Source organism: Theropithecus gelada, chromosome 3 (assembly GCF_003255815.1).
Source record: "Theropithecus gelada isolate Dixy chromosome 3, Tgel_1.0, whole genome shotgun sequence".
In the NCBI taxonomy this organism is placed as follows: Eukaryota; Metazoa; Chordata; class Mammalia; order Primates; family Cercopithecidae; genus Theropithecus; species Theropithecus gelada.
The window spans coordinates 37205017-37228581 of NC_037670.1; the positions used below are offsets into that span (position 1 = coordinate 37205017).

Consider the following 23565-nt stretch of genomic DNA (forward strand, 5'->3'; position numbering starts at 1 on the left):
GATTTTATATTTAGGTCTAGAATCCGTTGTGTTAATTTTTACGTGTGGTATGAGGCAAGGGTTGACATTCATTTTTCTCCATGAATAGATGCAGTTGTTCAACATTTGTTGAAATAACTACCGTTTCCCTATTGAATTACCTTGGCAACTTTGTCAAAAATCAATGAGCCATATATGTGGGTCCATTTCTGGATCCTAGTCTGTTCATTGACCTATATGTTTATCCTTACCTAAATACCACTTCTTGATTGCTGTAACTTTATATAGCAAAGTTTTATATAGCACAGTACAAGTTCTCTAATTCTTTTTCCAAAATATTGTGACTATTCTGTCATTTGTATTTACACATAAATTTTATAATTAGCTTGTCTACAAAAAAAGACGGGCAGAATTTTTATTGTAATTTAATTTATAGATCAATTTAGGAATAACTAACATTTACAAGATTTACATTTACACAATTGGGTCTTAGGCCAGGCATGGTGGCTCACGCCTGTAATCCCAGCACTTCAGGAGGCCGAGTCAGGCAGATCACTTGAAGTCAGGAGTTCGAGACCAGCCTGGCCAACATAGCGAAGCCCCCATCTCTACTAAAAATACAAAAAATTAGTCAGGTATCATGGCACACGCCTGTAATCCCAGCTATTCGGGAGGCTGAAGCATGGTAATCGCTTGAACCCAGGAGGCGGAGGTTGCAGTGGGCTGAGATAGCACTACTGTACTCCAGCTTGGGTGACAGAGTGAGACTGTCTCAAAAAGAAAAAAAGTAAGAAAACCCAAAATTGAGTCTTCCAATCCAGAATTATGGTGTTATATCTCCACCTACTTAGACATTCTTTCATTTCTTTGCAAGTTCTATAGTTTTCATTGATAGGTCTTGCACAAATTTTGCTCTATTTGTCCCTATTTCATGTCAATATTATTGCAAATGGTGGTTTTTAAATGTTAATTTCCATTTATTAGTTTCTAGCATGTAGAAATAAAATTGAACTTCGCATATTGACCTTGTACCTTACCTTGTTATTCTCACAACTTTTTTTATTCCTGGGGGCGTTTAACATGTCTGATGTCTTCTGCAGTTTTATTTTTTGCAGTATGTATGCTTTTTACTTCTCTTACATTATGTCACAGGCTAGGCTGATACAATTCTGAAAAAAAATGATAAAAGCAGATTTGTTTCCCAAATCTTGTGGGGAGGGAGGCAGAGTGGTGAGGGGCAACAAACGTGATGTTTGTTACAGGTTTTTCCATAGATACCTTTTTATCAGGTTAAGGAAGTTCTCTTCTAGTTTGCTGAGAGTTTTAATCATGAATGGATGATAAATTGTATATTTTTCTGCATCTATTGAGTTGAACATGTTCCTCCCCCATTGTATTGTTAATATGGTAAATACTGATTTTTAAAATTCTTGTAATTGATTCTTTAAAAAAAAAACTCAACTGTGGTAAAATACACACAATAGGAAATTTACCATCTTAACCATCTTTACTATGGTTTGGTATTGTTAAGCATATTCATAGCTGTGTAACCATCTCCAGTTTTTCATCTTGCGAAACTGAAACTCTATGCCCATTAAACAGTAACTTCCCATTTCCCCCTCCCTGCTACTAATTCAGTTTTTATTTTACAAATGTTTGTGACAAATTGGAAATAAGAAAGTGGTCCTTTACTACAGAAAGTTTTAAAAGCAATGTTCTAAAGCTGTCAGTTTATTATTAGTAAAAAGCATTTTAAACACATATTTGGCTTGCAAATTAAACTCTAAAGCTGTACACACACAAAACTGCAGTCCTGGGAGAATACACCTCACTAGCGTCCTGGCTGATATCGATTCAAACTAGATACAGTTACACTGTGTATTTTTAAAGCAATTTATTTCTAACCGTAAGTTTCTATTTAAGCATGTCAATCAAAGTTTCATCATTGCTTCACCATAAAGGCAGGCATGAATCACTCTTTCCTAACCCCTTCCATCCATTCTTCTATATTCTGATTCTGGCTGAAGCAACCTGCTGATAGCCAACATGAACAGGTGATTTTTTGTTTGTTTGTTTGTTTTTTTTAAAAAAAAAGGCTTTACAAAAGGTTTACAATTTAGCAATCATCAGCTTGCCTTCTGACAGCTACTCAGTCTTACCACTTCATCTGTTACTATTCTAAAACAATTTGGCTTTGTAGATGGAATTTCATTTTCTTAAAGAGATTAACCTACTAAATTTAGTTCAGTGAAGTATGTTCTTCGCAAATTGACAGCTTTTAAGTTAAAAAGTGCATGGGAATCATATGTACAATGTATAAGTGGACTGTCAGATTACTATCCAACAAAATATCCTGGGGATTTAAGATTTTGTTTTCAGGAAAAAAAAACTTTAAGCAACACAGAAACATACTGTATAATAGTTTTATTTTTCTCATTTTACTATTTTTACATTTTATGCACAAATATTTTTTATCTGCGTAAAAATAGAAAATAACTGTTTTATGTAAAATTACAAAAAAAATTAAAACCACAAAGAAATACATAATTGTTATTATGACAGTATAAGTGTCGTTGTCGTTATTTAAAGAGTAAAAATGTATGCAAAAGTCCTCCTCCCATTTACAAAAGATTGAGAATTTTTTTTTTTCCTGGCAGCAAGTGAAATATTGAAGTATCAATATTTTTACACCCTTTAGATCTGAAGACATTAAGTTAGTCACAGGTTTGTTTTGCAATTATGAATTTTAAAACATTTTTGTGCTATTTCAAGGATACTAGTTCTTTCTTAAAGGCAGTAGCATAAAAGGAATATGGAAAACGGCAGACCTTGCAAAAATATTTGGTGGTACAATTCTTTTTGTATCATACTTGAGTATCACCATTAATCAGGGGAGAAAACACCTAAACAATTTTTCCTAATTAAATGACATAGACTGATACAAAAATAAATGTGATCAATTTATCTGAAGATCAACCACGCAAAGCAATTCTGCCTAATTGGTTTTTCTGATGCCAACACAAATATTTAGACTTTAGGCTAGCGAGATATGTATAAAAGTTGGCTCAATAAAAACTTCACATGGAAAACAAGTTTTAAAACAAAAAGGAACATTTCTTTTACTTAAATTATTGTACTTCTAAAGTACAAATGATGACCAATAATTTTATCTTTCTTTGAATATACTGTAAATTGTATGAAAAATTCCTTTATAAAAACAAAGCAAAGAATGAATAGCATGAATTTTATTTTCTTTCACAATATGTTATCTTTTAATAGAAGAAGAAAAACTGCCTGGCTTTCTGACAACTGTAAGTAAAACAAATATTTTACATATAATTTAAGGCAAAGTAATGAGTTTCTTGAATCAACTGGAGAGAAATTAGTCATATTACTTTACCTATGTCATGCATAAATGATGGTAAGAAGAAAAAACATCTGATCATGTATGAGAACTGTCGCTGTTCAAATTATGAGAAATAAAATGAAAATTGCTAAAGGGAGAAAATGAATAAAATATGATTTTAAAAAAACCATATGGGAATTGCATAGATGAGAAAAGAATTTTCATTCTAGGGATCTAAAACTAATGTTTCTAGCTTTAAAAACATACACACACATATGTAACTGAGACATGTCTGTCATCTTGGCTAAAATTTTAATATGTCTCCCCAAAAGCATTTTAAATATGAAAGCCAAGATTCTTAAGCTCTTGATGATATACCAGAACGGTATACTTTATTATTATTTTTTTAAAACTACAAGCAACTTGTCAACTCCCTAGGCCGTAAGAGGATGGTGCAAAACCTTTCTAGCTGTCTATTTGTCATCTGACACTAGAGCTTCTGTATATTATTTCATATTGTTATTTTACTCAGACATTCTTACAACCACAGTGCCCAAATTGTACTAATAATTTGTTCATATATTCTCTTTCAAAAAAGTAATAGACAAACAAATTTTACTCTGCTCAGATATCAGCTGCAGAAAGGACTTAATATAAATGAATTAAGAGAACATGTTGTAGTAAAATTATGTGTTAAGATTACCAGAGAAAGAGATCAAAGATCCCTCCTCTCTTCCTTGTCCTTAAGATCCCTGCCTCTTATGATTCATTCCAAACCACTACCAGAATTGCTAACAATGCCATCTTGCCTGTATTAACATGCCTTTTTCTCCTAGTTAAGTTAAAAGCATTAACTGAGCTCTTAAGAAGCTTTTTAAGGGGACAGATTTAAAGAAAACAATGAAGGAGAAGGTGCATAAATATTTGAGAATCAACCTTCTCAAATCTGTAAGAGGATTAATAGCTATCTGCCAGTCTCATATAATAATTTGTGCTTAATACCTTAACAAAAACAGAAAAGAAAGAAAAAGACATTTCTAGCCATTTTTGTTTAGTGTTAGCTTATGTAAGGAATGTCATATGTGCAGGAATTATTTAATTTGAATCAAAATGAATAATCTTCTGTATATCTTTATGCCTTCATATATGTTTATAAAATGATCAACTGAATATATAGATATATGTATACACATATATAATATGGAAAAGGAAAAAAAATAAGTGGAAAAGTATTATCTTAAAGAGAAGACTGCCTATAACAGAGGTCGAATTTTCTTTTTAAAACTATTTGCAAGTAATTTACTAATGCCTTGAAAGGTAAAGTACTGCTGACTAATTTAAAGTCTTCATTTTATCAGAAACACAGGAATATAAGCTGCTTTGCATAATAAACTGGCACTACAGGGTAATTTTAAAAAAAAGGAAGCCATAACAAACCAAACCAAACCTTTACTTTTGGGTTGAGGTATACTTTTTCAGTTTTTTAAATCTCTGACAGGAAAAACAGAGATCATTTTATAATTTTTGTAACAGCTGGTTTATTAGAATTAAATTCCTCTCTCAAAATAATTTAAATTCTTGGTCTGACATGAATAATCTATACAGAAAATCCTTACAATTGGCTTGAGTTAATAAGCCAGATTTAAACCTGGATCTCCTCCTTCAGCACTGCTCTTTTTGCCAGTCAACTTCTTACTGTCCTTTGCTTGCAAATATATAAATAACCTGATACTCTTAGTTTAGTAATTTATTAATATAAATTTATTTGATATGAACATTTTAGCTCTGCTTGATTAGATGAAACAGGCACACATGCTTTAGCTGAGAAATTCCATTTTCTGGTTCTATGTAAAGCAACATCTAAAGCAGCAGAGAGGGGAAACAGTTATATTTTCAAAAATAGTTAAGCCAGACTGTTTCCTGGAGATACTTCATTTATTTTTCATTTTCAGATACTACTGGCTGTTTTTGGTAGGGCTACACATTAATACTGACCAGTTTAGCTTTCCTGACTGTTAACAAACTATTCCACAATGAACCTGCCTTCACGCTGCAGACATTGTGGAGATCCTTTAACATACACATATTCTAAAATATATGCTCAAAGTAAAAAGATCCAAATTCACAAGAGTATGAAATATTTATAAAAAATCATGCATCAGACTGTACAGTCTAGAAATAAAAGAAGATTCAAATTCGGTAATAAAGGTAAGAGCTATACTTGCTCTAAACATTTTAAGAAAGACTTTGGAGTCCCAGAATGTCTCGGGGCTCAATTATCCTTTTCCGTTTGCAGAGAAGCAGTGGCCAGAGCTACTGCTGTGACTGGCTGGGCAATTCCATGGAGCTGCATCTTTGCAAGTTTCTTCTGTTCACATTCTGTGACCAAACGGTTCAACTCTGCTGCACTGTATCCAATAAGAGTCTTCAAGTCACAGACAAACTTGTACACAAATCTCTTGCCTTGAACTTTACAAATCATGTCCCCATCATAATAATACCTTTAAAAAGAGAAAAAAAAATTAGAGACTTCATAAAAAATAAATGAGACTTAGAATAATTTACAGACTATTCCGTAAGCAGAAGCCTAGGAGAGTACTGCACCCACCACAATAGCAGTTAATATTGAAGTTATATAGAATATTTAATGCTACTATCAAATGAAGCACATCCAAACATCATTTACTACAATTTCAACGCTCAGTACTCCAAAACTCTATAAACTTTCAAAACATATTTTCAACAATTAGGATGAAACATTGATTTAAAAGTAATTATTAAACAAAACAAACCTTTAGAGCAGTAGAAGAGCCTAAGAACAAGAGCTTTGGAGTCAGAGCCGAGATTCAAAACCTAACATTTCTGAGACCACAGGAGTCATTTTCTCAAAGTTTTTATTCGTCATTTATAAAGTGAGGTGAACAGTGCTTACACCCTCATATCACTGTTGAGGATTAAAGGGATAATCTTTGTAAAGTGCTTAGTATACAATGATTGGCACACAGCCCTCTACAAAATAGAAGCTATGTTAATAAAAGTCGTTAATATGAAAAAAACTAATATATTCCATTTCTTTTCTGTCTTGTAAAGAATCCTATATGATGAAGTCATGTCTTCATCTTTATTATTTCACTATGTAAATGCTTTCCAAATTTCAGATAAATTATCCAAGCCCAATAGGTAGCTTTAAGTCTAAGGAAAAGGTCTAAACGAAACAGAGGATACAGGAAAAGGGCATTGTAAAGAGACAATATTTCTAAATGTACACAAGCAGAGTTCCAGCAGTCATTCTAGAAATCTGGTTTACTGCTGCATTCTATAGAGATGCAAACAGAGTTGGATTTATGTTTCCTCTGGAAAACAAACACTATGTACTGCTAATTCCAACAACAGGAAAAAGAGGCAAGTCAAGCTCTTTCCAGGACTGGCAGAATGCAAAGTCCTTATTTTAAAATTGCACTGCCCACTGACAAAGGACTACTACAAAAGAAACAACTATTTGCAAAAGTACCACTGATATAAACTGTCACATTTAGCAGGATAAAAGTCACTTGGCTTAATCAAGAGTCTATTAATGAAACGACTGACCTATATACAGGAAACTGTCATCTCCCTAATTCCAGAATAGTTAAAGGAAAATAGTTATGTTTGATTTCCCAGTAAGAGATATAACACATTGCGCAGTCTTGTAGTTTCCATTTATGTCAGTTACATTAGTATAGAATTTGGATCTCAGCTCACAAACCAACAATTCCTTGCCATCCAGTTAAAAATGCTGTAGGCGTTTCAATTGCTTTAAAAAATTTCTACATTAATATGTAAGACTATACATGGGGAAAAAGGAAAATGGAAAAGAGGTTTTATAATTCTAGGAGGAAAATATATTCTATGATTATGCCAGTTCTAGGAGTTGGCATTATATTTCTTGGTAAGAGGTGATAAAAAAGAATATACACACATAAATTTGAATTTTACTGAATACTTCCTTTGATCTAGCACATGCATCACACAACTGTATATAGTAGCATTTATTCCACTTGTTCCCTCCCTAAAATGAAGAAAGTAGAAAGATACACAATACCTGTATTTCATGGATATGATTTCTTTTCTTCCCTTTTTTTGAACTTGTATTTTTAAAAAACTTTTTAATTGCAAATATATCACACAAAAGGACACAGAAGTGAACAGTTCAGTGACTTATTACAAAGTGAACATTCATTCCCCTGTTAAGTATCACTCAAGAAACAACACTGTCAGCATCTAGAATCCCCTTTATGTCCCCTCCCAATCATTCCCCAAATCCTGGCTCTAAAAGGTAAACACAAGCCTGCACCGTGACGGTAATTTCATTGCTTTTTCTTTATATTTTTATCTCCCAAACATGCATCCCTAAATACTGCAATTTAATTTTCCTGTTTTTTGAACTTTACTGAATAAATGTAATCATACAGAATTTGGTCTTTTGGGTCTGGATTCTGTCACTGAACATTGTGAGGTTCACTGGTCTTCATTTGTAGCAGGAGCTCAGTTTTCAAGAATGCAAGGTATTCTTGTATGAATATACCATAAATGATTTCTTCTCTACTGTTGATATCTGGTTGTTTCTGGGGTTTGGATGTTACAAATAATCTGCTATGAACATGTGTATGGACATACAAGTACACTTCTGTTTGATATATATCGAACAGTTGCTTAGGGGAGCAACTGTTACAATTTGCATTCCTATCAAAAGGGTAGAAGCATTCCCACTGCTCCATATCCTCAACAGCACTTAGTTCTGGCAATCTTTTAAATTGTAGCCACTCTAGGGGGTGTGTTGTACCATTTAATTATGGTTTTCAATTGCATTACTCTGAATACTAATGAGGCTGTACACCTTTGCATATATTCATTGGCCATTTGGATAATCTCTAGCCTGAGGTGTCTATTCAAGTCTCTTGCCCATTAAAAAACTGATTCGTAAGAATTGGTTAGATATTCTACATACTTCTGTAAGACATGTGTGGCTCTCTTAATAAGGCTTTCAACGACCAAAAGTTCCTAATTTAAATATAGTCCAATTTATTGATCTTTCCCTTTATAATCAGTCCTTTTGATTCTGCTTAAATGTCCAGAAGTTATGAAAGTATTTCTAGATCCTTTTCTGTTTTACTTTTTACAGGTAGAGCTACAAGGTACATGGAATTGATTTTTGGTACGGCATAAGGAAGAGGTCAACTTTTACTTTTCTCCCAAGATGGATAGTAAATTATCCCAGCACTGATGATTGAAAAGCAGATTGTTTCCTCATATGTTTTCTCCCCAGTGCCATTTCTTTAAATCAAATGCTTACGTATTCCTGGTTCTATTTTGGCTCCCTATTCTACTGTATGGCCTATTTGTCTTGAGCAAATAGCATAACTGTCTTATTACTGTAACTTTAGAGTCAGTCTCAATATCCTGTGGGACAAGTCTTTCCACTTTGCTAATCTTCAGGTGTCCTGACTACTGACTACCATGGTACTTTATAGTCCCATGTAAATTTTACAATTATCTTTTCAAGTTCTATGAAAAAACTTAGTTTGATTTGAAAAATCAAAATTACCGCTGTAATTTTGAGGGGTCTTGTATGTATACAATCTGCATCAACTCTCAAAAATGGCAGCTTTAGTTCTGATTATACACAAAGAATCTTTAGACAGTTGGCAATGTGTTTGAGACTGAAAAATGATAAGCATATTGAAAACTAAACATTTTAGTTACTTACGAACTCTGAGAAACAACAGGTCATTCAGGAAAAGAAAAATAATAACGGTCAACTATGTAGTAATAGTTACATGGCCATAATACTCTAACAATGATACTCGCTGAACCAAAATTTCTGTATAATCATATTGGGATATTGAGATGAGGGGATGGTAAGGGGAAGGGAGAGTGTGTGTGTGAGCTAAATTATAATCTTTCAGTGTGAAAATGGCCAAGTGAAACAAGAAGCAGTAAAAGCATGCTATTTAGAAAAACTCGTAAATTGCAGAACTACTTTACTATATTCAATCCCCCCAAAAATCAGACATAATTCTGTGATATTCTTATATATCCTTCTTCTCAGATACTTAAATGTACTTGCTGAATTTCCATCACTGTAGTAGGTATAATTTCTGATAGTAATTTCAGTCGAAAAACCTTATACTACTAATGGAGTTTGTATCAATGTAAAGATTGGATATCCAGATTTAGGCAGATTGTATAGAAAACGGGTCAATATTTTGCATGTAATTGTAAAAACAGGACAGTTTCTGCTTACTCATTAAAAATTAACACTCAATTCATCTATGCAAATAATAAAAATCAAACATTTTTTGACAGTATTATATGCTTTCAAATCAGATAAAAACAATCTTAAAAAAGTACCTCAAAATTATTAAGATCTTTTTAAAAAGGTTTTTTAATTTGTAAAGAAAACATGAACAAGTTTTTAGTATCATTACGTAACAATGCTTACATCTAGAAGCAGCAGCTATTTAACAGAAAAAACAGTAATAAAGGCTTACCTTAATGCACGACTGAGTTTCTCATAGTTCATTGTAGGCTTATTTTTACGCTGTCCCCATTTTTGTGCCACCAGTTCAGGCTGATTTAGCTTAAATTCACCTTCATCACCAACCCAAGAAATACAGTCTCGAGCATCCTTATCAGTAAGAAGTTCTAGCAAAAACTGCCATAGTTGGATTTGGCCATTGTTTCCTAAATTGATAAGAGGAACAAAGCATTGGCTATAGTGTTATAGATTAGCCCAAGGCAAAGGCAACAAACTGGTTCTTTGGTTCAAATCTCAGCCATGGCAAAAATAATTTTTGTTTTTCTAGAAATGCTGTCTAAATACTACCAGAGCAATAGTCCAAATTCACATTTTTCATACAGTGAAATAAAACAAAATATACCTAATTAGATAGATATATTTTACAAATACAAGAAAATACAAAACTACCTGTTCTGTTCCCAGGTGAGCTTCTATCTTCTCCTGAAATCCTCGGTGCTCTTTGCACTTTGGCTGCCTTCGCACTACTATTTATAACTTTAATGGTAGTAGGTGTAGCAGATTGCACTGATGCTGGAATAATTTGCACAGCTGCAAAGACAGACAAGGGGAAAAAAAATTACTGAAAGACATTATCAGTTTAACTAATGCCCTATGAATTACCCCAAGAAAGTATTTTACTACAAAAAGCCTCAAGCCACAATTTCAAACAAAATAACAAAAAAGGAGGGATGGTACAGTATAATGCTTGCATTACAGTTTGTGCATCTTAGTAAGAGCTAGTATTCTTGTTTGGAAATAACTTAGTGATGCACACACATTAGAGTATTTTAACATGTTTGTTTTTAAAACATTTGTTCATAAAAACAGTTTGTCAAATATTGTAGAAAATGTGGACAAATGAGAATTCATACCACCACTTTGAGACTCTGGCAGTATCTGGAGTAAGGTTGAAAGGATTTTAGAAACCCTATGACACGAACATCTCACACATGTTCTTACAAATATTCACTCAATGATGTTCACAGCATTTAAAAAATACTATACAGCAATGAAAATGAAACAGCTACAAGTATCAACATGGGTAATTCTCAAATGATAAAGTTATAAAAGAATATGTACAATGTATTATTTTACAGAAAATAAACGTGCAAAACAATGCTATACAGTGTTTATGGTTACATAGGTGGTAAAAATATAAAATATACAGACAGTAATAAAAATCAAGATAGTCAATTATCTGGTAAGAGGAAAATGAAATCTACAACAGGTAAACTTGGTATATAAAATTTTATTTCTTATATGTACACAGGTGTTACACTTTCTTTGTGTATCTCAAATTCCTCATTAAAAATTTTAGCCGGTTGGGATGATCTTGTGACGTGTGTGTTCGTATCTCAGGTAAAACATGGCTAAAAGCTTATGGCGTAAGGGGAAAAGAAAGATGTCTGCTGAAAAGGGGGGAAAAAAATGCCCCAAAGAGCTCAGCAGGCTTAAAAGGATTCTCAAACTAGACAGTAATGTTTTAACGAAAAATGTTTAAGAGATAGCAACTGTGGTGGTACCCAAACCCAAACATGCTAAGAGAAAATGCAGTGTGAGGTAAAAGTTGGAAAATATGACATGAAAATGGAGACTGATACTAAGAGAAACAAAAAGACTTTTAGACCAGCATGCACAGTACCCAATATGGATGAACCAAAGGTAAAGAATAAAGCTGAATGCAAAGTGAGAGAAAAGAAAGGGGAAAAGCCAAACAAAAGTAGTGAAGGCGGCGAAGGGTTTGGCCTGGTAGACTCTTAAAACCTCGGAAAATGCCACATGGGACTGATGATCAATTAGAATGTATACAAATGTATACTTTTGATTGCAACTCTCACCAAACGAAAACTATTCGTTTTCCTATTTTAACTTGCCTTTTTTCTTCATTTCAAACCCAGTGTAACTCCTCAAGTTTGTTTTGGACACTTGAATATTTCCTTTGCTGTATCCAAGCTATACTGATATTTAATTGGATGCCACCCAATATCCAGTTATTATCAGGCATGAAAGTTCTGTCAGGTATGAATGTGGTTAGAATTGTTCTTACAACTTGGTAATTAACAGTCAGTAAAGATGAAACAAATGATGTCCTAACAAATTTTAGTGAACTCAGATACAAAGCAAGCTGTTATGTGAATCGTATCATTTAAAAACACGACATGAGTGGATCTTATGAAGTATTTGTGTTGAGCTCTCATTCCACAAAACAAGATATTTTGTGTGTGGGAAAAAATTTTTTTAAATAATTTTCCTTTTTACTACCTTGCAGTATCAAATAAACATTTCTTCAATAAAAGGGCAAATATAGATACGAATACTCACGTTGATCAATTGTAACTATTTCATTCATCTGTTGTTCTTGACTTGCCAATACATCTGAAAAAAACACAATTTTTTAAAATTTAAAACCAAAAACCGCAATCCAATAAAACTCAACTTAATAAACATGATTCTTTTAAAAAAGAACTCCACAATTAAAACCAAAACACTGAACTGAAACTTACTGGCATAAAAACCATAAAAATATTTGATAGTCACTTTAAAAGGAAAAGATACCTTTAAGAGAAGTAACACAGGGAAAAGCTCCAATGTCTTTTAGTGTTCAGTAAAGTTCTGCAGAGAACTATGGTTTTCTAAATGTAAATATTTGTATCAAAATCTGTATAAAACCATGTAAAAATATGGAAATCTTCAAGATCATATCAAAGATAAAATATACACCAAAATGAAATTATTTAGATATGGATCTCCACCAAAAAGGCCTCCTTCCCATTATCTGTTGTAACATCCGCTTTTGACTAAAGCTGCTTAAGCTTTATAATGCTTCTACTTAAAGATAGCAAATTTTCAATACAATTGTAGTGGTCCTAAATGTCTCAATTAAACTAAATAATTTCACATCTAAAAATATAGCTCCCCAAATAAAAATATTATAAAAGGTCCTAAGATAAGCCTTTACAGAACCATTCATTACTTATCTGTTGCTATTACCCACTTAAATGTTATTTTTTACCTCTCAAAGAACTGCACATCCCAGTCTCTTATTACTTCAGCCTACTTTGTGCCCATCATAAATTGCATGCCTCTCTCTTAAAAATGAAACTAGACCCTCCAGCAATCATTCTGGGTGCTGAGGCCTGGGCTCCCAAGAAGACTCTGCTAAGGGTGCCTTGCCAGGACCCAGTTCCAGACACGCAGAGCTGGAAAAGGTTGGGCAAGTAAAAACAGGTCTGAATCCTACCAGATGGGAGCTTTGAGGGTCTGAAGACTGAGGACTTAAAACAATTATATGGGACTGGCTTCAGACAGATCTGGATTCAGTTCTCAGCTCTTACTGACTATATGACTTTGGTAAAATCACCAACCTCTTTCAACATTAACTTCCTCATGTTTAAATTAGACACCTATACTTATCGCCTCATGAGGTTATTGTGAGGATTAAAGAAACATGTTTTTAGTAAGCACAGTGCACAAAACAATTACTTTTCAGTCAACTGACAACCTCACTGTTTTATCCAGACCCCTAGTTCTGAGCATTCTCCTCCAGAACTGTGTCTCTCTTGAAAAAAAAAAAAAAAATACGTACCTTATGTTTGTAGTAAATTTTCCTCAGAATTTTATAGAAGTTCCTCAAAGAGGAACCGTTTCATTTGAAGACTAAAGGAATTAGCTTCAAAAGTGGCAAACGAAAGCGTCACCATCCCACAGCACAGGCGTAATCAACTTGTAAAATCACCTTCTACGTCCTAATTCTCAGATTGGAGTTTGGTTTGTTTCCTGGAAGCTCTCAAGACAGAAGGCAGACCACAGGGGGGAAAAAAAAGCTTTTGAAAGACTGGTCCAAGACCAATCTCTTCAGAGTACAGGCACCCTGAATATCGTATTTCTCCCTGAAACTCCCAAATCCTTGCTAGGCACAAAGGAAGCAGTCTTGAGAGGCAAAGCCCTGGGGGATATGGAGCCATTTTATGAAGAAACATTAGATACTACACGAATAAAACAATTATTTTTCCTAAAGAAAACCCTCAGCAAACTGAGAACTTCCTATGCCTTTGGTGACAGAAGACAGAGATTCACACCGAGAAGGACATCATGGAACTGGTAGTACTGGAACATTTCCTAATTATCTCCCATGTATAGTAGGACTTGGATGAAGTTTCAGCAGAGCGGGGACTGCAGGCAGGTGGCCGCTCAGGTGAATAATCTAATACAAATATCTGAAGAAGGAGCTCTACCTCTTCAGTACTGCCGCTTCTTGAGAGATCACTGAGGATGGATAATAGAGGCTGGGTTCTGTCCCAGAATCAGTGCCTTTCACAGAGAGGCTGCAGACTTCTCTCTACAGAAGGGACCAGATTACTGCATTGTGCTCAAAAAACCCTGTTCTGAGAAGCGAGACTTGTGAATTCTAGAAAGTCTGTTAGAAATACCCTTACACATCATCCTGCCCATCTCTCAATTCTGAACTGAGCACTACATTTCCAAGTCAGACAGGAATTCCCTGCCCAGGCTAAGTGAAGAACCATGGCTGGATCACCAAGAAATTCTGTGAGACACTCATCTAGGCTGTGGGACTTTGTTGCTTTAAAAGACAAAGCAACGGTTCCAGAGCAGAGCTTTTCTGAGGAAGACTCATTCAGCTGCATGGAAATGGAAAGATATACAAGACACCTTTGACTTCTGTTCTAGGAAAAACCTGTGAATGAACTTTAAAGTTTGAGATGCAATAAGAGAAGCAGAAAGAGACAGCCACAACGAAGAGCTGACCTGGGAGAGACTGGAAAAAACGTGGATTTGGGAAAAATAAAACTATCATCTATGCACTATCCTTGTTGTGTTCTTGAGATTTCTTACAAGAAAGTGTTTCAATAAACATGACTCACATGTTTCACAATTCAGAATTTACCTTATTCATTTCAAAACCTCTGCAGGGAAGGAAATCTGTGAAACCAAGGACAAAGCTTCAACCAAGACATTCAACTTATTTATCTAGTAAGAACAGACACTGGAAATAAATGCTGCAAATACAATGAATATACTAAGTCTTTTAGTATCATAGATACTTAAAAAAAAAATCTGAGCGAATCCTTACAAGAATAAAATTATAAACAATGAGGAAATGCCTCTCTCCAGAGCTCACTTCTTATTCACCAGCAGAGAAAGCACTTTCAATTCCTGACCTCAAGTGATCCACCCGCCCCAGACTCCCAAAGTGCTGGGGTGACAGGAGTGAGCCACTGCACCCGGCCAGAGAAAGCACCTTGAGTGAAAACTGCAAGCATTGAATTAAGGTGGAAAATCCCTCCACCAGAGCTCTTCCGTTATTGGGTATATAACAGAACAAAATGCTATCAGTAACATTTTCATCCATAACTGATACAAAAGCAAAGTCAGAGTTTGTTGTATTCATGTGTTCTGAAAAATATGTGGGTCCGGCTAGCATTTCTGATATGCAAAACTGTCAAGGAATGGGTTGCTTGATTCAGTGTCTTAACAGTCACTGAAATATAAGATGGATTAATATTCAAGCAAAAATAATTTATATTTGTGCCTTGTTTTCTTGGACAGCCAAGTAGTTTCCAAATTTCTCTGTTTTTTTTTCCAACTGAGACTCTTGCTCTGTCACCCATGCTGGAGTGTCGTGGCGCGCTCTCAGCTCACTGCAACCTCTGCCTTTCAGGTTCAGGCTACCCTCTTGCCTCAACCTCCCAAGTAGGTGGGACTACAGGCACACAGCAACTTGCCCAGCTATTTTTTTGTATTTTTAGTGGAGACAGGGTTTCACCATGTTGGCCAGGCTGGTCTTGAACTTCTAACCTCAAGTGATCTGCCTGTCTCATTCTTCCAAAGTGCTGGTCCAATTTCTTTATATGGTCACTGAATCATATTAATGTCTGAAGCCTTGTAAGTTGTAAGTGGAAAAACTTATAACCGGTGGCTTCCAATTCAAAAAGGTGGTTGCATACACTTCCTTCCCTCTTAAGACTCTATTCAGTTAATTGTAAAGACTTGAACAAAGATTTAATCTCATCAATAATGAAGAGAATGGGAAGGAAGCCACCTGCAAACAAATGATCTCTTCAGTTTCTAGATGAGCAGTAAATGTAAGAGCTGATCAAACAGAAGGCAACAAATAGAATATATGAAGAGGGCCAAGTGTAGGGCACAGCACCTGATTTAAGAACTTGGATTCTAATGTTAGCCTGGGCTTGTATCCTGGCTCTGCCACTTCCTAGCTGTGACTTTGTGGGGCTCTCAAAGCCTCACTTTCCTATCTAAAAAATAAGCAAAGTAATGATTTGTGGTATTACTATAGGAATTAAATGAGATAACATATAGAGCTTTCAGCATAGCATTATACAGTAAATAAATGTTAAATATTACTGCTTATTACTTATCATTATCAATAAACAAGACGAAAACAAAGTTGTAAGGAAATAAAATTCAGCTTAAATTACAATGTAAAGAAATAACTGTAATTTCATACATTTTCGGAGAAGTTCCAGATGACTCCAGAGAATTTCTCCCCGAGGAACCCGCTGAAAAAAATCTTCTTGGTTGAGACTACATAATTCTCTCCCCGAAATGTTGAGTGTGGTGAGGTCTATATCGGTCATGCTGAATTCCTTCATTACCCAAACCACCCAATGCAGGACTTGGTCTGTGGACCACTGTATGGGATCTAGAAAGAAAAATATTAACTTTAGCCTAGTTCCATTTTAGATACTGTGTAAATTTACAGTTAACTTGTTAATACACACACATACACACAGATGTTTTCTTTCCCTAAGTATGTGAGGTAAACTTATTATATGAAGCAAAAAACAAAAACAAAAATTTATGCTGTAATTTTCTCCTCAGCTCCTTTTCAATTTTGTAATCTAAATTTCTGATGGAGTCACTTGGTTCAACCTCAGTTGGAACTGTATCAAGAAAAACAAAATGCAAAATTGCTCTCCAGTGGGTCAAATGAAAGAATAAAATATGAGATTATTCTGTACAGAATAAAGTAAATTATCCAAGTTTAAAAAAATTTGCAGTTGCATTGAAAAAAAAAATCAAAAGGGGATTCTCTATTCTCCAAAATATGAACCATATCCTTTTTCCTCCCTTTTCCTTCCTGTAAAAAGCTGGCTGCTCCTGCATTTACCCTTATGATGCATTTCCAATAAATAAACATGGTAATTGCCTGTTTTACTCAGCTGTCCCCTCACAACACACTAAGAAATACAATAAATGTGTCCTGTAAAAACCATTATATCTTTAGAACCTAACAGTGCCTTGCTCATACACTTGTTTAATCTTAAAGAGTATATCCAAATAATTTCCTTTTCCCTATGATTTTTTACTATCTAATTGAATTCATAAATAAAAAAATATAGCCAATATCTATAACTATTACATTGCTGTATCACCTGCACCTAACAGAACATTCTATCTGTGTAAGTTTAATACGTATTAGCTAAATTGGTTTTGGTTCTGGTACTCCCGCTTCAAGAAGATGATTTATTCAAATAATATTGCTTATATACCCAATAAATAAATGCTATTCAATAAGAAAAGTAGAAAAAAAATAACATTTAGGTATTGAGGGCAAATTATAGTTAAAATAAATCAAACATAAGAATTTTATAAAAGTTATTCAAAGAGGCAAAGTGCTATTGAGACTGAAACTATTCCATTTGAGACTAAAGGAACAGAGGTGCCCTAGCTTCAAAGAATACAGGATTAATAGCCATAGAATATATATTTTTAAATTTTTCCACAAAGAAGTTAAGGGAGGATTCTAGGAAGATGATGGCAAAGTTTTTTAATTTTTCTGAATGTACACATAAACATTAAAAACGTGACTAGAGGACAAAACCAAAAACCCACAAACATTTACATAAAACCAGGTGACAAGATATCTTCATGGACTTCAAGATACAAGAGAGTAAAGACAAAGCAGTAAGGGTTGTAAGACCTCCATGGTCTTAGCTTGTGTGCAGGAGAAAGCAAACGGAAGCAAGAGAAATCTGACCCACTCTGATCACAGGAAAGCCTGAGCACAGCCAAGAAGCATGCATTGAAAGTACAACAGGACAAGCTGAAAGCAACGCTAAAGCAGTTTTGCCCAATCCAATAGCCGCAGTCTGTGTTAAGATTTAAAGTGCTGAAGCAATGTAGCACCTGGGTGTTTTTCAAACTGAGCCAAGAACCACTTCCAGGAGAATGGCCCACAATAAGGAGAAACTGGCAGAGTAGAATTAGAAGTGAGCAGCAGAGGGACGCCAAGGAAAAGAAAAGAGAAGGAGAAGGCCCAGGTAAAAGTCAACAAGAACTGAAAAAGAAAGTTCCCTTATCTGTGAATACTATACTAATGGAAAACAACAGAAGCAGAGTTAAATTAGAAAAGCTATCCTGAATCCCACCTCTTTTAAAAGAAAAAGAAAGATAATTTTACATAAAAATTTAAGAATAAAAAAAACTCAGGGAAAAATATAATTTGTCTGATTTGTTTTCTCAAGTATCAGGACTTCTAGTTTAACATAACTAATTGGCCATCCATGTTCTGCCTCTTTTCTCTCAGCCTCTAGTGAAACAACAGTAAAGGAATTTTTTAAGGATGTAAAATCATAGGAACATGAGTACAAAGCGACAGGCATGGATGAGAGATTTAATCTAATGTTTTGAAGACAATAAACAGAGTGGTAATCGATTTGGCAGAGCGGGGGAAACTGTGACCTAAAATGTTTGCCAAGGAGGATACCAGTAAGAAGTGAGAGAATTCCTGCTCACAGAACCCTGTTCACCGGTTCCAGTCCTGGTGGTTCTGAGTAGCAACAGAGGCTTAAAGCTGAAAATGAGGAGACTGATTTAAAGTAGATGGTGTGGTTAGAACCTTCAGGGTCTCTCTTTCATTTGGGGCGCCAGTTAAATGGGCGTACCCCACACATGTGGACACCGGGAAAACATTTATTAATATACGGGGAGAGACATGAAATGAACAGACACTGACAGAACAATTCTCAGTAATAAAACCCTATAAACTGAAGAGTGAGACCGTCTCTACGTCTTCTCTGCTCCACTTCCTTTTCCAGTTCCAGAACGCAGTATTCACATACACACCGATCCCAAATGCTCACCCCATCTTCTGCTGACAGGTATCTGCAAAAAGATCTATAAATACTGATACGTTTGAAAAGAACTCCTTTGCCTTTTTTTTGAGACCATCTTGCTTTGCCACCCAGGCTGGCATACAGTGGTGCCGTCACAGCTCTCTATAGCCTCAGACTCCAGCGCTCAAGCAATTCTCCCAGCTGAGCCTCCCAGGATATTGGTGTATGCCACTACACCCAGCTCTTTTTTTTTTTTTTGTGGAGACAGTCCAGCTATATAGCCCAGGCTGGTCTCAAACTCTTGGCCTCAAGAAACCCTCCTACCTCAGCCTCTCAATGTGCTGGGATTACAGGCATGAGCCACCACACCTGGCCTGAAATTCTTTTAATGAAAGAGTCAATGCCTCATTTTATCAGCATATAGTTATCAAATCCTTCAGAACTTCACATTAATTAGCTTTAAAGTTATTTACTCTTATTTTTTTTTTCGAGATGGAGTCTCACTGTGTTGCCCAGGCTAGAGTGCAGTGGTGCAATTTCAGCTCACTGCAACCTCTGCCTCCCAGGTTCAAGAGATTCTCATGCCTCAGCCTCCCAAGTAGCTGGGATTACAGGCATGCGCCACCATGCCCAGCTAATTTTTATATTTTGAGTAGAAACAGGGTTTCACCATGTTGGCCAGGCTGGTCTCAAACTCCTGGCCTCAAGTGACCCACCCGCCTCAGCCTCCCAAAGTGCTGGGATTACAGGCGTGAACCACCACACCTGGCCTGAAGTGATTAATTCTTAAATGTGAAAAGATGGGCAAAAATAATTAGGTATTTGAGAGAGGTTAAAAACAACACAAACAAAAACCACAAGAAAAGCAGAATCCACAAGAAACAGAAATACTGCAGTAAAGCTTTTTAAAAGTTAAAACTATAATCAATATACTCAAAGAAGTAGGAGAAAACATGACATTGGCAATATAAGATCAGAATGCTACAGAAAGGCACAAACAAAAACGAAGAGCCCTTGTAAATTAAAAATCAGATAGGTTCTATTATAAAGACAAGAAAATCTGGCAGAAAGTAGTGCAGATAGGAAAGACGAAAAATAAACAAGAAAAAAGATGCAGCAGATCAACTCAAGAGATTCAACAGGAGTTCCGAAAAAAGAACACAGAAGTATTTATCAAAAGAATGCAGTAAGAACATCCAGAACTAAAGATGACAACTATCAAGATCAGGGCTGTCCAACAGAAATATAATGCAGACCATTATGTAATTTTTAATTTTCTAATAGTTACATTTAAAAAGTTGGTGAAATACATCTTTTTTTTTTTCATTAAACTATTTATTTATTTATTTATTTTTATTATACTTTAAGTTCTAGGGTACATGTGCATAACGTGCAGGTTTGTTACATATGTATACTTGTGCCATGATGGCGTGCTGCACCCATCAACTCGTCAGCAATAATGAATTTATTTTAACTTAATGTTCCAAATGTTATTTCAACCAGTAATCAATATAAAAAATTTAAAAAGATTTTACATTCTTTCTTTTAATGGGTATTTTACATTCACAACACATCTTAATTTTGACCAGGGACACTTCAAGTGCTCACACGTGATGAGTGGCTACAGTCCTGGGCAGTAGAGGGACAGACTGAAATTCTACACTAGCTGTCTGGTTCCGTAGCTCTCTTTCAGTTTCATGGGTAAGCTCTATCATTTATTGTGTATCTTTTAGGTTTGGTTTAAAGAAAGAAAAAAATGTCTTAGGGAAAACAGCAGTTCTATAACACAGCCTTTCTGTCATCAGCACTGCTCCCCAGGTACAACCTTGTCTCTAAAAATAAAAAATAAAAAAAGGACAAAAAACCCAACAATACTGTTTCATTTACAAATACACTGAGGTCCCCACCAACTCTTGGATGATCAATAGTATTTATTTGTTACCCCAGCATTCTTCCTCATCCGCCCCCACTTCTAAGATGTCTATTTCTTATAATACTGTTTTGTCTCACCAACTCTAGTTACTTTTGTCTAAATTTAAGAATGATCCTCTGATCATCACATTTAAGAGATATAGTGAGCATTCTTTGACTTTCTCGGCAGCATCTGAGAGTCTTGACCATCCAAACTCTCCCCTCAATTTCAGTGACACTATACATATAAGTTATTTCTTTCTTTCTGTCTCTTCAGTTATTTCTTGTCTCCCTTTTCTCCAACCCTAAATGTTTATAGGGTCTAGGATATATGCTTTAGTTGTGTGTTCTTTTCCATTCCTTGCTCTCCATCAGGGACTACGTAGACTTTTATAGCTTCAAATACAAATTCAATGTGAATGAGTCTCATATAACATCTTTGTCTCCAGCCCAAATCTTATATAACTGAAACCATTTTCTGGCTACCTCCAGCTGAATATAAACTTTCACCTCAAAATCAAGTGCTATCCACCTTCTCTTGAAAAAAGCATTTCCTATACCAGACTTCTCTACTTCCCCAACTGGGCTATTGAAGGCATGCTCTTTCTAGTGCACCATCTTAATTAAGCCCAGCATTTAACACGGTGCCTGGCATACAGTAGTGTTCACTAAACATGCAATGATGATGGAACCAATTTTTATCAAGATTATTACTGTTTTAGTCACCAAGATGAAGCTTGAGAAGTTAGATCAATACTTGTATCTTCTCTCTCTACTCTCATAAAATCTGTCAATCTGCTCAGTCCTATTACTGTTTTCATCTACTTTTTCCTTTCTACTCCCAAAGAAATCACCTATCATCTAGCCACAATTATAATATGCTCCTGTTTTCCCTTCACTCAGTCTCTATCTGTTCCAACTGACGCCATATACTACCACCATATTCATTTTCCAATTATTTTCGTCAATCAAAACAGTTCTGTAATGCTACAGAGTAACTCCTTAACCACTCAATTTTCTCACTACTCACGCATACCCCCAGGTCTAAGCTTTGTACATAACACTTCCTGTTTTAAATGTCTTTCTCTGCCCAATAGTATCTTATTTATAATAAACCTTATTTATAATAAACCCTTTTCACCTTTCCCTCAGGGCAACTAGGATCCCTTTGAGATTCCAATAGCATGCTGCTTCTATAAGAGTTACTGACAGTTTAAAAACATGTTACCTTTTACAGCAATTATCACTTTTCATCTATCTTCTCTCTCTTCAACTACACTCTCAACACCCTAAGAGCAGAAATTTTTTAGACTTCTTTGTACTTCCGGCACGCAGGACTGAATCTGTCCACCATATGAGCTTAAATGTATATTACAATTAAAAAAGAGAGATAAGAAAATCAACATTCATTCTAATAACTCTACATGTAAAATAGATTATAACTTACCCTAGTGTCTTCTATGTCAAGCTTAATTCCTACTGTTCTACCCAATATAGAATTACGTATTTCATTACCATAGGGTATCCCAAGGCGTTCTTGTTCTTTCCTATAGCCTTCCAGTGCAGCAGCCCATCTTGTCACTTGTTCTGAAGTTTCATCTGAAATGGTTGTGATGTGTTTTGTGCCATCAAGAGTTATCACTTGAGCTTCTTCAACAAGATGTGCTTCTGATTCAGCATGGTGGGCATCTGGATCAATAACAACCTCAACAGTGTCCGCAGGTTTAACAATTTCAAGGATGTTTAACTTTGGTTCAATTCCTTAACAGTGGATAAAAAAAATTATGAATCTAAATGAAAACACAGAAGTCACCAAAACATAATTTAGGGTATATGTTCCAAAATGGTAGAGAAAAACTACATCGAATAAAGCAAATGTAGTAAAAGTTAACATTTGGGGAATCTGGGTGAAGAATATTCAAGAATTCTTCTACTAGTCTTGCAACTTTTCTATAAGTTTAAAATAATTTTATAAAACATAAGACACACACAAACCCTACCTATAAACATCATTAGAAAAAAAGTACCTGTTCATACCACAATAAAATAAATAAAAATAAAAATTACCAATATGAAACAAAATAAAAATTAGACTATGCAGAGTATAAACGAGCAGCTACCTATCCTTGGAATTTTAAAAAATCCTTCTAAACAAATTAAAATTATTTACTGACTCAGTTTTTCTTTTTAAAGGACAAAGTAGATGTGTTAAAAACGATGCCAAATTTGCTAAATTAAATTTACCATTAAATTCTAATTTTCATTTTAAATTAGATGAAGAAAAACCCAAATCCTGAATATTTTAAGCTCCTAGTATAAAGGTATTAAGAATTGTAATTCCTATGGAAAAGATAAAGATAAATAATTTATTAATACAAAGGCTCCTCAACTATCCAGAATCAAAACACTGAAACCTGTTTCAGAAATTATAATTAAGAAATTATGCCATAAAAGCAGTTATTTCAGTATGTGTGCAGTACTCTCTATAAGACATACTATTATTTATCTGTTCAAAATGGAATTAGCCCTTTATGAAATAACCTCAGACTAAAATGACAGCTCTAAGACACTATCATATTATATAACTGCTTCTGTTCCTTACTGAATCTATTACAATCTATATCAAAATTCAACCAAAGTACAGTTTAAAGAAAAAGCACAACTCAACTTTG

General features: G+C 34.8%; 1 protein-coding gene and 1 pseudogene across 3 annotated transcripts in view; one reads left to right on the top strand and one right to left on the bottom strand.

Moving 5' to 3' along the window:
• Window positions 1–2388: 2388 nt before the first annotated feature.
• Window positions 2389–23565, bottom strand: part of GABPA (GA binding protein transcription factor subunit alpha) — a 37971-nt gene continuing 16794 nt past the window's right edge. For all 3 annotated transcript variants that reach the window (XM_025378828.1, XM_025378827.1, XM_025378829.1), the window contains 6 exons: window positions 22409–22654; window positions 16372–16566; window positions 12207–12260; window positions 10293–10433; window positions 9856–10048; window positions 2389–5826 (listed from right to left, as the gene is read on the bottom strand). In XM_025378828.1, coding sequence (XP_025234613.1) covers window positions 5598–5826; window positions 9856–10048; window positions 10293–10433; window positions 12207–12260; window positions 16372–16566; window positions 22409–22654 — 1058 coding nt within the window. In that variant the 3' untranslated portion in view covers window positions 2389–5597. The remainder of the gene's footprint in view (window positions 5827–9855; window positions 10049–10292; window positions 10434–12206; window positions 12261–16371; window positions 16567–22408; window positions 22655–23565) is intronic.
• On the top strand, window positions 11251–11637 carry LOC112620371 (annotated as a pseudogene).